Source organism: Ornithorhynchus anatinus, chromosome 5 (assembly GCF_004115215.2).
Source record: "Ornithorhynchus anatinus isolate Pmale09 chromosome 5, mOrnAna1.pri.v4, whole genome shotgun sequence".
NCBI lineage: Eukaryota > Metazoa > Chordata > Mammalia > Monotremata > Ornithorhynchidae > Ornithorhynchus > Ornithorhynchus anatinus.
Genome location: NC_041732.1, coordinates 72128243 through 72142011, shown reverse-complemented (window position 1 = coordinate 72142011; position 13769 = coordinate 72128243). Strand labels below are relative to the sequence as shown.

General features: G+C 52.2%; 1 protein-coding gene across 3 annotated transcripts in view; it reads right to left on the bottom strand.

The window, feature by feature from the left end:
* PLEKHG5 (pleckstrin homology and RhoGEF domain containing G5) overlaps positions 1–10557 on the bottom strand; it is a 46873-nt gene extending 36316 nt beyond the window's left edge. For all 3 annotated transcript variants that reach the window (XM_029066013.1, XM_039912085.1, XM_039912084.1), the window contains exons 1-2: positions 10524–10557; positions 9140–9216 (exon numbers count right to left, since the gene is read on the bottom strand). In XM_029066013.1, the coding sequence (XP_028921846.1) occupies positions 9140–9216; positions 10524–10527 (81 nt within the window). In that variant the 5' untranslated portion in view covers positions 10528–10557. The remainder of the gene's footprint in view (positions 1–9139; positions 9217–10523) is intronic.
* Positions 10558–13769: the final 3212 nt, after the last annotated feature.

The following is a 13769-nucleotide window of genomic DNA, read 5'->3' as shown; positions in this document are numbered from 1 at the left end:
CAAGTATCTTCAGTGGTTGCCCATCCGTCTCCAAACAAATCATAAACTCCTCACCCTAAGATTCAAGGCTTTTAATTAGTTCTCTCCCCTTTACTTAACCTCACTTCAACCCAGCCTGCACACTTAACTCCTCTATTACCAACCTACTGTCGCTCTCACATCACCTCCCTCAATCAGTCAATATTACTGAGTGCCCATTGTGTGCAGAGCACTGTACTAAGCCCTTGAACGCTTTGCTCACACCCTCCCTCCTACAAATCGGCTCCACATCTTTGGAACCCTACTGAAATCATACCTCCTCTAGGAAGCTTTCCCAGATTAAGACTTCAACCCCCTCCTCTATTTTCCCTCCCTACTGCTTCTCCTATGCATTTGTTCGCACCCCCTAAACACCTAGTTACCTCTCGGTCCACCCCAAGGCACTTCGATACCTATATTTATACTCACTTGCTTCCCCTACCTGTAATTTATTTTAAATGTCTGTCTCCCCGTTCCACTTCAAGCACTCTTCGAGCTGTGATCATATTTACCAACTTGTATTTTTATACTCTCCCAAGCACTTGGTAGTGTTTTGCACAGAGTAAGCGCTCAATAGATGGCACTGATTAACTAGGGAGAGCAGTCAAACTCGCAGATTAGTCTCACCTGCTCCCTGCAAGCAGGAACTCCGGGGAAGAAATGGAGGGGTAGGGTGAAAGGGGGTCACAGACTCCTAGATGGAGGCTGAGGTCATCCTGTGGTTGAGCTGGATGTGCACCCCAAGGGCCCTGGCCTCTGCGTGGGCCACAGGTCTGGTGGGGAAGGGATTGAGGGCACTGGCCCACCCCACAGTGCGGGCCCAGAGGAACGAGAAAGGGCTTTGTGCCCCCCTCAGATTTCCGCTGCTCCTCTAAATAGATCATTCTGGCCGCGCCCTGGAAACTCTCTCTCCTCTCTCCAAAACACTCTGTCTCCCTCTCTTTCTTTCTTTTTCCTGGCATCGACTGGGAAAAAAATACCTCGTGTCAGTTTGGGATTCCTCCCCTCCCAAAGCCCCGAGGGAGCGGCCCGAGTTTAAAATAATAAATAAAACCGCGACACCACGATGTCGGCCAGTGCGTGCCCCGGGCCCGCCACCAGAGCCTCGGGGACGGACAGTCCGGCAAAGCGGGGCAGGGACAGGGCCGCGTTCCTGCCACCGAGCCCCGGGTTGGGGCTATTTATAAGACGGGAAGACGCCCGGCGGCGGCTGCTGCTTGACATGAGTCAGCAGAGGCTGCCGGGAGGAAGCCCAAGGCCCCCGACCAGCCCCAGTCTGGGAGCCTTGGGGAAGGCTCGCCCCCCCCGACTTCCCCCGGGGCCCCTGCCCCAAGCCGGGGAGATCCGGGTTCCTCCCGCCCCCCCGGGGAAACTGAGTCTGACAGAGCAGCCCTCCGGCGGGGCGGATACCAGAGAGGGACGCCAGGCCTGGGAAGGCCACAACACAGCCCTTAGATAAAGAGTCCTACATCTCCAGCCAGACCCATTAGTGCGGGAGGATTAGGATGGGACCCCCGCCCGCAGGCTATTAAAGGGTCGTACTGGGGGCAGTGGGGAGCTGGTCTGCCCCCTACCCACACTTCCCAAGCCCTGATGCTGAGCCTGGGAGGGGTTTCGAGAGCCCAGCCTGGCACCCTAGGTCTGACTAGGCCTAGCCCTGGCCCGCCCTGCCTCCTGGCCCAGTAGCAGCAGCTGCAGAGAAAATTCTGGCATCCTGCCCCTCACCTTCCTGAGTAGCCATGACCTTAGCCCAGGGTCAACGCTAGTGACTCAGGCACTACTCATTCTTCTTAAAAACTGTTGTTGGGAGGATGCCAGAGACCTCTCTCTCCCTCTTCCCCTCCTCCCCGCACAACATTGATAAAAAAATTAAAGTAAATAAATAAATAAATGATGGTATTTGTTAAGCGCTTACTATGTGCCAAACATTGCCAAGCACTGTTCTCAGCGCTGGGGTAGATATGAGGTAGTCAGGTTGTCCCACGTGGGGCTCACAGTCTTAATCCCCCTTTTTGAGATGAGGTAACGGAGGCGTAGAGAAGTTAAGTGACTTGCCCAAAGTCACACAGCTGACAAATGGTGGATCCGGAATTAGAACCCAGGATCTCAGATTCCCAAGCCCGTGCTCTTTCCACTAAGCCACATTGCTTCTCATGTACTTATGTACTCATCCTAATTCTCTTTTGCTTTTCTGACCTCTTTTTTATGGTATTTAAGTGCTTACTGTGTGCCAGGCAGTGTACTAAGCGCTGGGCTGAATACAAGATATTTGGGTTGGACACAGTCCTTGTCCCACTTGGGTTTCACAATCTTAATCCCCATTTTACAGATGAAGTAACTGAAGCATACAGAAATCAAGTGATTTGCGCAAGGTCACACAGCAGACAATGGCGGAGCCAGGACTAGAACCAGGTCTTTTTGACTCCCAGGTCCATGCTCTATCCTCTAAACCAAACTACTTCCCCACCTGCAATTTAGTTTAATGTCTGTCTCCCCAGCTAGACTGAAAGATCCTCCAGGGCAGAGATCTGGTCTATCAACTCTATTGAACTCTACCACTCAATCAGTCAATGGTATTTATGGAGCATTTATTGTGTGCAGCACACTATACTAACTTCTTGGGAGTGTGTAATACAACAAAGTTGGTAAACACATTCCCTGCCCACAAGCAGCTTTCAATCTACAGTGGGGAAACAGACATTAATATAAATACCAAATCTTAGTCAGTTGTAAGCTCATTGTAGGCAGGGGATGTGTCTGGAGGGTTTTTTTGCATCATACTATCCCAAGGGTTTAAAACAGTACTCTGCACACAGTAAATGCTCAATAAACACAATTGACTGATTCCCTTCCTTTCTCTTTTCCACTTTTCACCCTTCTCGCCTCCTCTCCTCCTTCTCCCCCTACTTCCCACTCTCCATTCTTCTTCCCATCCTTCCCTCTTCTTCCCCCTCCTTTTCTTTTTCCCTTCCTCCTCCACAACTCTGTTTCTCCCCAGCCAGCAAGCACCTGATTCAGAGACGGAGGACTCAATGAACTGGAACTGCTTCCAAGCTTCTTTTAATAATTATGGTATTTGTTAAGCACTTACTATGTGCCAAGCACTGTTCTAAGAGTTTCAGCCGGGATGGGAGGGGCGGGGATGTGTCAGTGGGCCCTGCCCAACCTGGGCTGAAAATCTCCTGGCTACCCTCATCCCAGTGTTTAGGGAAAGTTCCTCTCCGGCGGGTCCATCTGGGAGTCAGCAGCAGTCGTATGGCTCAGTGGAAAGAGTACGGGCTTGGGAGTCAGAGGTCATGGGTTCGTATCCCGGCTCTGCCACTTGTCAGCTGTGTGACTGTGGGCAAGTCACTTAACTTCTCTGTGCCTCTGTTACCTCATCTGTAAAATGGGCATTAAGATTGTGAGCCTCACGTGGGACAACCTGATGACCCTGTATCTACCCCAGCGCTTAGAACAGTGCTCTGCACATAGTAAGCGCTTAACAAATCCCAACATTGTTATTGTTAGTGGCAACAGCTAGAGGAGACATGAGGAATCCGCCCCCTGCCTCAGGTGAGCTGAGGGAATTCAGCGGCAGCCAGAAAGCCCGTGGAATAGTGAGGAGCAGGGCGGCCTAGTGGAAAGAGCACAAGTCTGGGAGTCAAAAGAGGCGCGTTCTAGTTCTGGCTCTGACAGTTACCTGCTGGGTGACCTTGGGCAAATCACTTCACTCCTTTGTGTCTCATTTCCTCACCCTTAAAAGGAGGATTCGATGCCTGGTCTCCCTCCCGCTTAAGAGTGTGAGCCCCAGGTGGGACAGGGACTGTGTCCAACCCAATTTGCTTGTATTCACCCCAGCACTTAATACAGTGCCTGGCACATAGTAGGTGCTTAACAAAAATACCACACTCATTATTATTTTTCCCCAGGGCTTAGTACAATGTTTTACATAGAGTAAGTGGCTTAATAAATATTGTTACTTCTTCTACTGCTATTGCTGCGGCTGGGCTTTTTGGTGGGGATGCCGGACGGCCTGAGCTTGCTTCCCAAGAAGGTGGCTTTGGGTTGATTGACTGCACAAAGCACTCAATAAATACCATTGATTATCAGCCAGTTCCCCAGCCGTGTGCCCTCCCTCTCCAGCAATATCTGTCTTCAGTGAGACCCACCGCCACGGAATAGGGAGGGGAATCCCGCTGCCTGGTGACAGAGCCTCTGGGATGGGCTTTTTTTATGGTATTTGTTAAGTGCTTACTATGTGTCAAACACTGTTCTAAGCACTGGGGTTGCTTAGGTTGAACACAGTCCCTGTCCCACATGGGGCTCTCAGTCTAAGTAGGAGGAAGAAGAGGTTTTTCTGTATTACTTCCGTGTCGTCTATGCACTTGAATCTGTAATCTTTGGACATCTGCTCCACCCCCAAGCCCACAGCATTTATGTACATATATTTAAATTATATACTATAACTTATTTATTTATATTAATGTCTATCTCCCCCTCTAGAATACAAGCTTATCAGGGCAGAGAATGAGTCCACTAATTCTGTTCTACTGTACTCTCCCTAGTACTTAGTATGCTGCTCTGCACATAGTAAGTGCTCAATAAAGTCTACTGATTGATTAATCCTCATTTTACAGTTGAGGAAACTGAGGCACAAAGAAGTTAAGTGTCTTGCACAAGGTCACACAAAACTCAGTTGGCAGAGCAGGGTTTAGAACCTAGGTCCTCTGATTCCCTGGGCCACTCTCTTGCCACTAGGCCACATTGCTTCAACTGTCCAGCCCCTAGGGATGGAAATATTGTCCTGGGGTCTGATGTTTGTCCTGGAAATATTGTCCTGGGGTCTGATGTCTGAATTGGGGAGGGAATAGGGTCACCCCCCTATAGGGAGGAGTAGAGTGGTGGGCCTGCACTTCTAGGGGGCTGGGAAACTTGAACTTCTACTTTAGTTAGCCATACTTCCAAGGCAAAAGGAGGAGGCTGGTGGCTCCAGAGTCAGTGACTTTCCTCCAGCTACCAAAGGGGTAGAAGGTTGGCAGCAGAGTTGGCTCACCCAACCCCTAGCAGTTTATCCTGCCAGGCAGAGCAAGGTGATGGAGCAGGCAGGAAGTTACTACTGTCTGTTTATTGTTATACCGAAATCTCCCAAGTGCTTAGTACACTTAGTAAGTGCTCAATAAATACAACTGAATGAATGAACTGGTTCTGTCCCCATGTATGAAAAGGAGCAGGATGTGGGCAGGCCAAGAAAACAAGCCCCAGGCGAGCTTCGGCTACCTCGCAAATGCCAGCTTTCCTCTCAGAATCACTTCTGGACCCTGGGCTTGCCCATATCCTCAGTTTTGCAAGTAGCTGGATTGCCTAGGGTGAGCCACCATTTCTGCTGGGGAAAAGCAAAGAGTATGTCTGTCATTGGCTCATTCATTCAATCATATTTATTGAACGCTTACTGTGTGCAGGGCACTGTACTAAGACTTGGGAGAGTACATTACCACAATAAATGGACACATTTGCTGCCACATCAAGCTTACAGTCTAGAGGGTGAGGCAGACATTAATATAAATAAATAAATTACAGATATGTACATAAGTCCTGTGGGGCTGGGAGGGGGGATGAATAAAGGGAGCGAGTCAGGGTGACTCAGAAGGGAGTGGAAGAAGAGGAAAGGAGTGGTTAGTCAGGGAAGGCCCCTTGGAGGAGATGTGCCTTCAACAAGGCTTTGAAGGAAGGGAAAGTGAATGTCTGCTGGATATGAGGACAGAGGGAGTTCCAGGCCAGATGCAGGACATGGGTGAGAGGTTGGCAGCAAGATGGATGAGTTTGAGGTACAGGGAAGAAAGTTAGCATTAGGAGAGCAAAATGTCCAGGCTGGGTTGCAATAGGAGAGTAGCGAGATGAGGTAGGAGAGGGCAAGGTGATTGAGTGCTTTGAAGCCAACTGTAAGCAGTACCTATTTGATGTGGAGGTGGATGGGCAACCACTGGAGGTTCTTGAGGAGTGGGGAAACATGGACTGGATGTTTTTTGGAAAAAATGATCTGTGCAGCACAGTGAAATATGGACTGGAGTGGGAAGAGACAGGAGGCAGGTGACTGATGTTTCACCTACACTCTTGAAGACTCCATGGCAGGCTGGTGAAGCATAGGTAGGCTGGTAACTGTGGGCAGGGCTGGGTTAAAATGAAGTTATGGTCACATCCACCCATGGGCTCATCAGGCTTTGCCACTAGGTGCCCCCAGAAGCTCAGTCAAGCTGGAGCTAAAGAGAGGATAAGTCTGGAAACTGGCCCTGAATTCCCAGACCCAAACTTTCCAAGCCATAGGGAAGCAGCGTGGCACAGTGGAAAGAGCACGGGCTTTGGAGTCAGGGCTCATGAGTTCGAATCCCAGCTCTGCCACTCGTCAGCTGTGTGACTGTGGGCAAGTCACTTAACTTCTCTGTGCCTCAGTTCCCTCATCTGTAAAATGGGGATTAAGACTGTGAGCCCCACGTGGGACAACCTGCTTCCCCTGTGTCTACCCCAGCACTTAGAACAGTGCTCTGCACATAGTAAGCGCTTAACAAATACCAACATTATTATTATAGGGACGCTGCGCCCAGACCCTTCTTTGCTGGCTCGGGGCCAGGCACATAAAAGCCTCCCTATCCATACAGGAGATTGTACAATCTGGGTGACCCGTCTTCTCCTTTAGGTCTGAGTCAATCACTTGCTGAGAAGCAGTGTGGCCTAGTGGTTAAAGTGTGAGTCTGGGAATCAGAAGGACCTGGGTTCTAATCTCAGTACTGCTACTTACCTGCTGGGTGATCTGGGAAAAGTCAATTAACTTCTCTGTACCTCACTTATCTCATCTGTAAAATGGGGATTTAAGACTGTGAGTCCCATGTAGAGCATGGTCTGTGTCCAACTTGATTAGCTTGTGTCAACCCCAGAGCTTATTACACTGCCTGGCACAAAGTAAGCACTTAGCGAACACCACAAAAACAGTGCCTTAGGCTAGGCCGGCAGGGTAAAAAACCCAGAATCCCTACTTACGGAGATGTCCTTGGCCTAGGGGAAACTCAGATCCAATTCATGGTGGCTGGGCCCCGGTCTTGGGGCAGTTGAATGAACAACTGGTCCAGTTTTTGCTCCCACAAGGGAAAAAATGGCCCGACTTCATAAGGGCCTAGGTGGAGCCATCCACCTGCCCAGGTTTTCAATCAATCCCGCAATCATTTTTATTGAGTGCTTACTGTGTGCGGAGCAGTGTACTAAACGTTTGGAAGAGTACGACACATTAGAATTGGTAAATATGATCCCTGCCCACAAAGAGCTTACAGTCTAGAAGGGGAGAGAGACATTAAAATAATAATAACAGTGGTATTTGTTAAGCACTTACTTTTTACTAAGCGCTGCACTAAGTGCTGAGGTAGATACAAGATAATTAAGTCAGATACAATCCCTGTCCCTCATCATAAGTAGGAGGCAGAACAAGTTTTTAATTCTTACCATTTTACAGATGAGGAAACTGAGACACAGAGGAGTGAAAAAAATTACAGATAAACAGCAGAGTATAAAGATATGTACATAAGTGCTGTAACGTATCTAAGTGCTTAAGGGTTAGAGAGACAAGTGCAAGCCAGCTGATGTCAAAAGGAGGGCAAATGATAGGTGGGAGTTAGTCAGGGAAGGCCTCTTGGAGGAGATTTTAATAGGCCTTTGAAGAGGGGGAAAGTGAAGGTATGAATGGGGAGGAAGTTCCAGATAAGAGGGAGGACATGGACAAGGAGATGGCAGTGAGACAGACAAGATCAAGGTCCACTGAGTAGGTGGCACTAGAGGAGTGCGAGCTGGGTTATAGTAGGGGATTCGTGAGGTAACATGGGGGGGGGAGCTGATTGAGTGCAGAAGGGAGTGAACAAAGAGGCAGACCCACCCTCTCGATCTGGGAGTTGAGACCACCAAACCTCACCACGCTGCCTTCCACCATCTTCTCTCTGGAGCTGGAAGAGAACTGCGGCTCCCTGCCCTTGGGCCAGGAACTCTTGAGCTCTAAAGACGCCACTAACTGGTCCAACAGGAACGTCTCTGGGGAGACGCTTCCCCTGAAGAAGGGCCTCTGGCTGTCCAGAGTTCTGCCAGGTTCCAGCGACTTACTGGAACCAGCTTCACCCAAGGAGACCAGATTGCCAGGGGACAGATGAGCCTCCCACCCTGTCCCTATTCCACCTGCCTCCCTCTCCTCCATTCCCTCCCCTTAGGGGACACCCCCAACTTTTGTGAAGCAGCACGGCCCACTGGAAAGAAAACAGCCCACTAGAAAGAGCACGGGCCTGGGAGTCAGAAGACCTGGATTCTAATCATGGCTCTGCCACTTGACTGCTGTATGACCCTGGGAAAGTCACTTCACTTCTCTGTGCCTCAGTTCCCGCATCTGCAAAATGGGAATTCGATACCTGTTCTCCCTCCTACTTCAACAGTGAGCCCCATGTGGGACGATGATCCTGTATCTACCCCAGTGCTTAGTACAGTGTTTGGTATACAGTAAGCATTTAAGAAATACCACAATTATTATTATTATTTTATTACCACCAGGAGAGGGCCTGCACGTTCAGAAGTACTGTTAATTCAGACCCTGGGGGAAGGCAGTGTCCTGATGCTCATCCTGAAGAAGCTTGCATGGCGCCCCTCCATCACCATGAGAGCCCCTGAGACTCCCACCCCAAAACCCGAGACCCTTGGGGAAAGGTGGGTTTTGGAAGGTGTCCTGCCTGGGGAGAAGCAGCGTGGCCTACTTGATAAAGCACGGACCTAGGAGTCGTAGAGACCTTGGTTGTAATCCTAGCTCCACCACTTGTCTGCTGTGTGACCCTGAGCAAGTCATTTAACTTATCTGGGCCTCGTCTGTAAAATGGGGATTAAGACTGTGAGCCCTGTGTGGGGCGTGGACTGTGCCCAACCTGATCAGCTTGTATCAATCCCAGTGTTTAGTACAGTGCTTGGCACACAGTAAGCGCTTAACAAATACCATAAAAAAAAACACCTTGGGACAAGTGGTTCTCACTTCCCCACTGGGCCCCAAGGCCTCTCTGCCAGTGAAAGTTGGCACCAGCAGAGCCACCCACCTGCCCAGGGCCAAGGAAGACCCCAGACCCTTTACCTTGGCCGCTCGTCTCCTGTCGATGCAGTCAGGGTTCTGGCAGCGCAGCCCTTTCTCCTCTGTCAGCGCCCGGTCATCTGCAAACCAGAGGGGGAGGGACAGTGAGCCTTGTGGCCCTGGCCCTTCTCCCTTCTTTCCCTGCTCCACAAACCATGGCCACCGCCCCTACCCCTAGCCCTCCCCTCCCGCATCCTTCCCCCTCCTCCTGCCCAGAAGAGGGAGGGAGTTCAGCCTCCCCTGGACTTTCAGAGAAGGCCAGGGTCACTTTCACTTTTAAATGCCAACTTATCTAGCCAGGAATCTGCTCTCAATGTCTTTTCTTTTTGTTATTCCCCAGGGAAGTTATCTAGATTCCAATGGAAGAAAATTCTCGATGGAAATAAAAGTCTCTGGATCCTTTCCCCGGGTCTCTCTGGCGGCGGACAAGGCAATAGTTCGCGGGGCCCCTCCTGCCCAAACTGGAGGCCCCCTCCATGTTAGGCAGGACTGGGCCCGGCTTCAGCTAACGCTGAACTGAGTTGTCAGGAGGAATATGACTGGGGCTGGAATGGGCCACCTCGCCTCCAGGTGTCTGCCCATCTCAACCCAACCAAAATCCTTGCCCAGTGCCCAGGACCCCTCCGGGGCCTCCCCCCACGACCACTAGCGGCTTCGGGAGTGGGTGGCCAGGGGAAGGTGGCTGGGCTGGAGATTTTATTTGCTTGGCTCTGCTTCCCCGGGCGGGCAGAAGCCCAGTGGGCCCGGAGTGGGGAAAGGAGGGCTGCAGGGAGGAGGAGGCGGAGCCCGCTTCCAGCACCAGGCCGCCGGGGCCTCCGCTGATTCTGCAACATTCATTCATTCATTCAATCGTATTTATTGACCGCTTACTCTGCGCAGGGCACTCTACTGTTCTAGGGAAGCAGTGTGGCTCTATGGAAAGAGCCCGGGCTTGGGAGTCAGAGGTCATGGGTTCAAATCCCGGCTCCGCCGCTTGTCAGCTGTGTGACGTTGGGCAAGTCACTTCACTTCTCTGGGTCTCAGTTACCTCATCTGGAAAATGGGGATGAAGACTGTGAGCCCCACGGGGGACAACCTGATGACCTTGTATCCTCCCCAGGGCTCAGAACTGCGCTTGGCACATAGTGAGCGCTTAACAAATGTCATTATCATGAATATTATCATTACGGAGCGCTTGCAAAGATATCGGCAACAGATAGAGCCCATCCCCGCCCTGCAACGGGCAGTGCAGCTCAGGCGGGGATGGTCGCCTTTCTCCCTTCTCCCGCAGACCCCAGGCGGTCCAGCATCTAGGGGCAAAGCCTGAGCGCCCTGTCCCCTTCTCTTTGCCCCCCTGCCCGGCCCCGCCCCCACCCTGCCCCCTTCTCCCCGGGCCCCCAGCACTCACCCATAGAGCTGTGTTTTGGGGGGGAGGGAGAGAGGACCCCCCCACCTCCCTCCCCGGCAGCGCAGGGCCCGGGCCCGCAGAGGAGCAGAGGGAGCAGGGGGCGGGGAAGGGGCGGGGAGCCCGGGACTCTCTGTCTGTGTGTCTGTGTGTCTGTGTCTGTGTGCCTGTGTGTGTCTGGGCGGCGGGGGAGGGGGCGGAGCAGGAGGAGGGGCAGTGGAGCGGGAGGCGGAGGCGGAGGCGGAGGCGGAGGCGGAGGCGGGCTGGCGGCCATCCGGAGGCAGGAGCCCCGGCGGGAACGGCCCGGAGTCGATGACCGAGGGGCGGGGGATGGGGCTCGGCCGGACCCCGCACCCGAGAGCCCCCCTGCGGCCGGGCACGAGGCCGGGGCCGCCCCTCTCATTCATTCATTCATTCATTCATTCATTCATTCATTCTCGTCCTGCCCCTGCACCCGAGAGACCCCTGTGGCCTGGGCTGGGGCGGCTCGTTCGTTCGTTCATTCGTTCATTCATTCGTTCATTCATTCGTTCGTTCATTCGTTCATTCATTCATTCATTCATTCATTCATTCATTCATTCATTCATTCATTCATTCATTCTCTCCCTGTCCCGATCCTGCCCCTGCAGCCGAGAGAACCCTGCGGCCTGGGCTGGGGCGGCTCCTTCTTTCCTTCCTTCCTTCCTTCCTTCCTTCCTTCCTTCCTTCCTTCCTTCCTTCCTTCCTTCCTTCCTTCCTTCCTTCCTTCCTTCCTTCCTTCCTTCCCTCTCTTCCCTCTCTTCCCTGCCTTCCCTGCCTTCCCTGCCTTCCCTGCCTTCCCTGCCTTCCCTCCCTCCCTCCACCCAAGAGCCTCCCTGCGGCCTGGGGCGGCCCATTCATTCATTCATTCATTCATTCATTCATTCATTCATTCATTCTCTCCCTACCCTGATCCTGCACCCAAGAGCCCCCCTGCGGCCTGGGGCGCCCCATTCATTCATTCATTCATTCACTCATTCACTCATTCTCTCCCTACCCCGATCCTGCCCCTGCACCCGAGGGCCTCCCTGCGGCCGGGGCTGGGGCGGCCCCTCTCATTGTCTGTCTCCCCCGATTAGACTGTAAGCCCGTCAAAGGGCAGGGACTGTCTCTATCTGTTACTGATTTGTACATTCCAAGCGCTTAGTACAGTGCTCTGCACATAGTAAGCGCTCAATAAATACTATTGAATGAATTGAATTCATTCATTCATTCATTCGTTCTCTCCCTGCCACGATCCTGCCCCTGCACCCGAGAGCCCCCCTGCGGCCAGGGCTGGGGTGGCCTCTCTCATTCATGCATTCATGTATTCATTCATTCTCATTTATTCTCTACCTGACCTGATCCCACCCCTGCACCCGAGAGCCCCCTTGTGGCTGGGGTGGCCCCTCTCATGCATGCATACATGCATTCATGCATGCATGCATGCATTCATTCATTCATTCATTCATTCATTCATTCATTCATTCATTCATTCATTCTCTCCCTGCCCCGATCCTGCCCCTGCACCCACGAGCCCTGCTGCAGCCAGGGCTGGGGCGGCCCCTCTCATTCATTCATTCATTCATTCATTCATTCATTCATTCATTCATTCATTCATTCATTCATTCATTCATTCTCTCTATCTGTTCCCGAATCGTACTTTCCAAGCACTTAATGCAGTGCTCTGCACACAGTAAGCGCTCAATAAATACGATTGAATGAATGAATTATCTACCTTTCCTGATCCTGCCCCTGCACCCACGAGCCCCCTTGCGGCGAGGATTGGGGTGGCCCCTCCCATTCATTCATTCATTCATTCTCTTCCTGCTCCTGCACCCGAGAGCCCCCCCCTGAGGCGGGGCTGGGGCGGCCCCTCTAATTCATTCATTCATCCATCCATTGTCTCTATCTGTTGCTGAACTGTACTTCCCAAGTGTGTAGTACAGTGCTCTGCACACAGTAAGCACTCAATAAATACGATGGAATGAATGTATTCATTCATTCATTCATTCATTCATTCATTCTCTCCCTGCACCGATCCTGCCCCTGCACTCGAGAGCCCCTTTGCGGCTGGGACTGGGGCGGCCCCTTTCATTCATTCATTCAATCTCTCTTTGCCCTGATCCTGCCCCTGCACCTGAGAGTCCCCCTGCAGCTGGGGCTGGGGTCAGAGCCGGAACCGGGGTCACCTCCCCGCCCCTCAGTGGAGGAGAGGGAGCTGGAGTGGACTGGAGGACTCCATTCCCAATGAACATGAGCCGCGCCGCGGGAGAAACGAGCTATTGTTCGGCAAACAGGAGACAGGCCCGACTGGGGCTCTCCCAAGCTCACCCAGCAAGGGCTGGAGCACTGACGGGGGGCAGGGGGAAACCAGCGGATATATTCACATGTAAATTACGAACAGAAAGCCACGCAAATATCACAGTGATTATTTGGGATTCAATAGCTCAGGCCCTTGGTTCAGCTTGGGTTTCTAAGCCCCACCCCCGTCTCTCCATTCCAACCTCCGGACTTGACCCCTGAGAGTTACTTCCAGCAGCTAAAGGACGGCCCAGCTTTGGGTGTGGATCAGGGGCCCGGGGAGAGGCAATTCCTAGCATCCCCCCATCCCTCTATAGGCAAAAGTGCAGTATTGGGACTCTGGACTGGCTTCAGATTTTAGCCACCCTGAGGCATAGGAAAAAGAAAAAGCCATCCCTTTCCTAGGGCAGCTGCCTGACACTGTATTTCACCAGCCCCGCAGTGCAGTGTAATGCCATCAAAGAGAAGTTCATCTGACTCTGCCTGGTCCTCCAGACCCTGAGCGTTATGTGGACAGTCAGACAGCCAAACATATTTATTGAGCGCTTACTGTGTGCAGAGCACTGTACCAAGTGCTCGGGAGAGCACAGCGTAACAATAAACAGACACATCCCCTGCCCACCATGAGGCCCCGACCTCCTGCACCGTTTTCCAGAGTCACTGCATTCCCCTCCCAGATCACTGTTCATCCAGACACCGCTTTCTAAATCATGAGGGAGAATGGGCACCATCAACCTATGACGGGCCACTCTGCCAGCCACCCTCATATAACCACCTCATTAATTTATCAATCAATCATATTTATCATACCGCATCCCTGTTATCCTGTTCCAGTACTGCCCCTCATCCTTCTCATCCCCGCACCAACCCCCATCAGTTCACTCCCACCCATCCCCTCCCCACCCCTAACATCATCCCCTCCCCCAGGACCCTCCCCTGCAGCTTCAG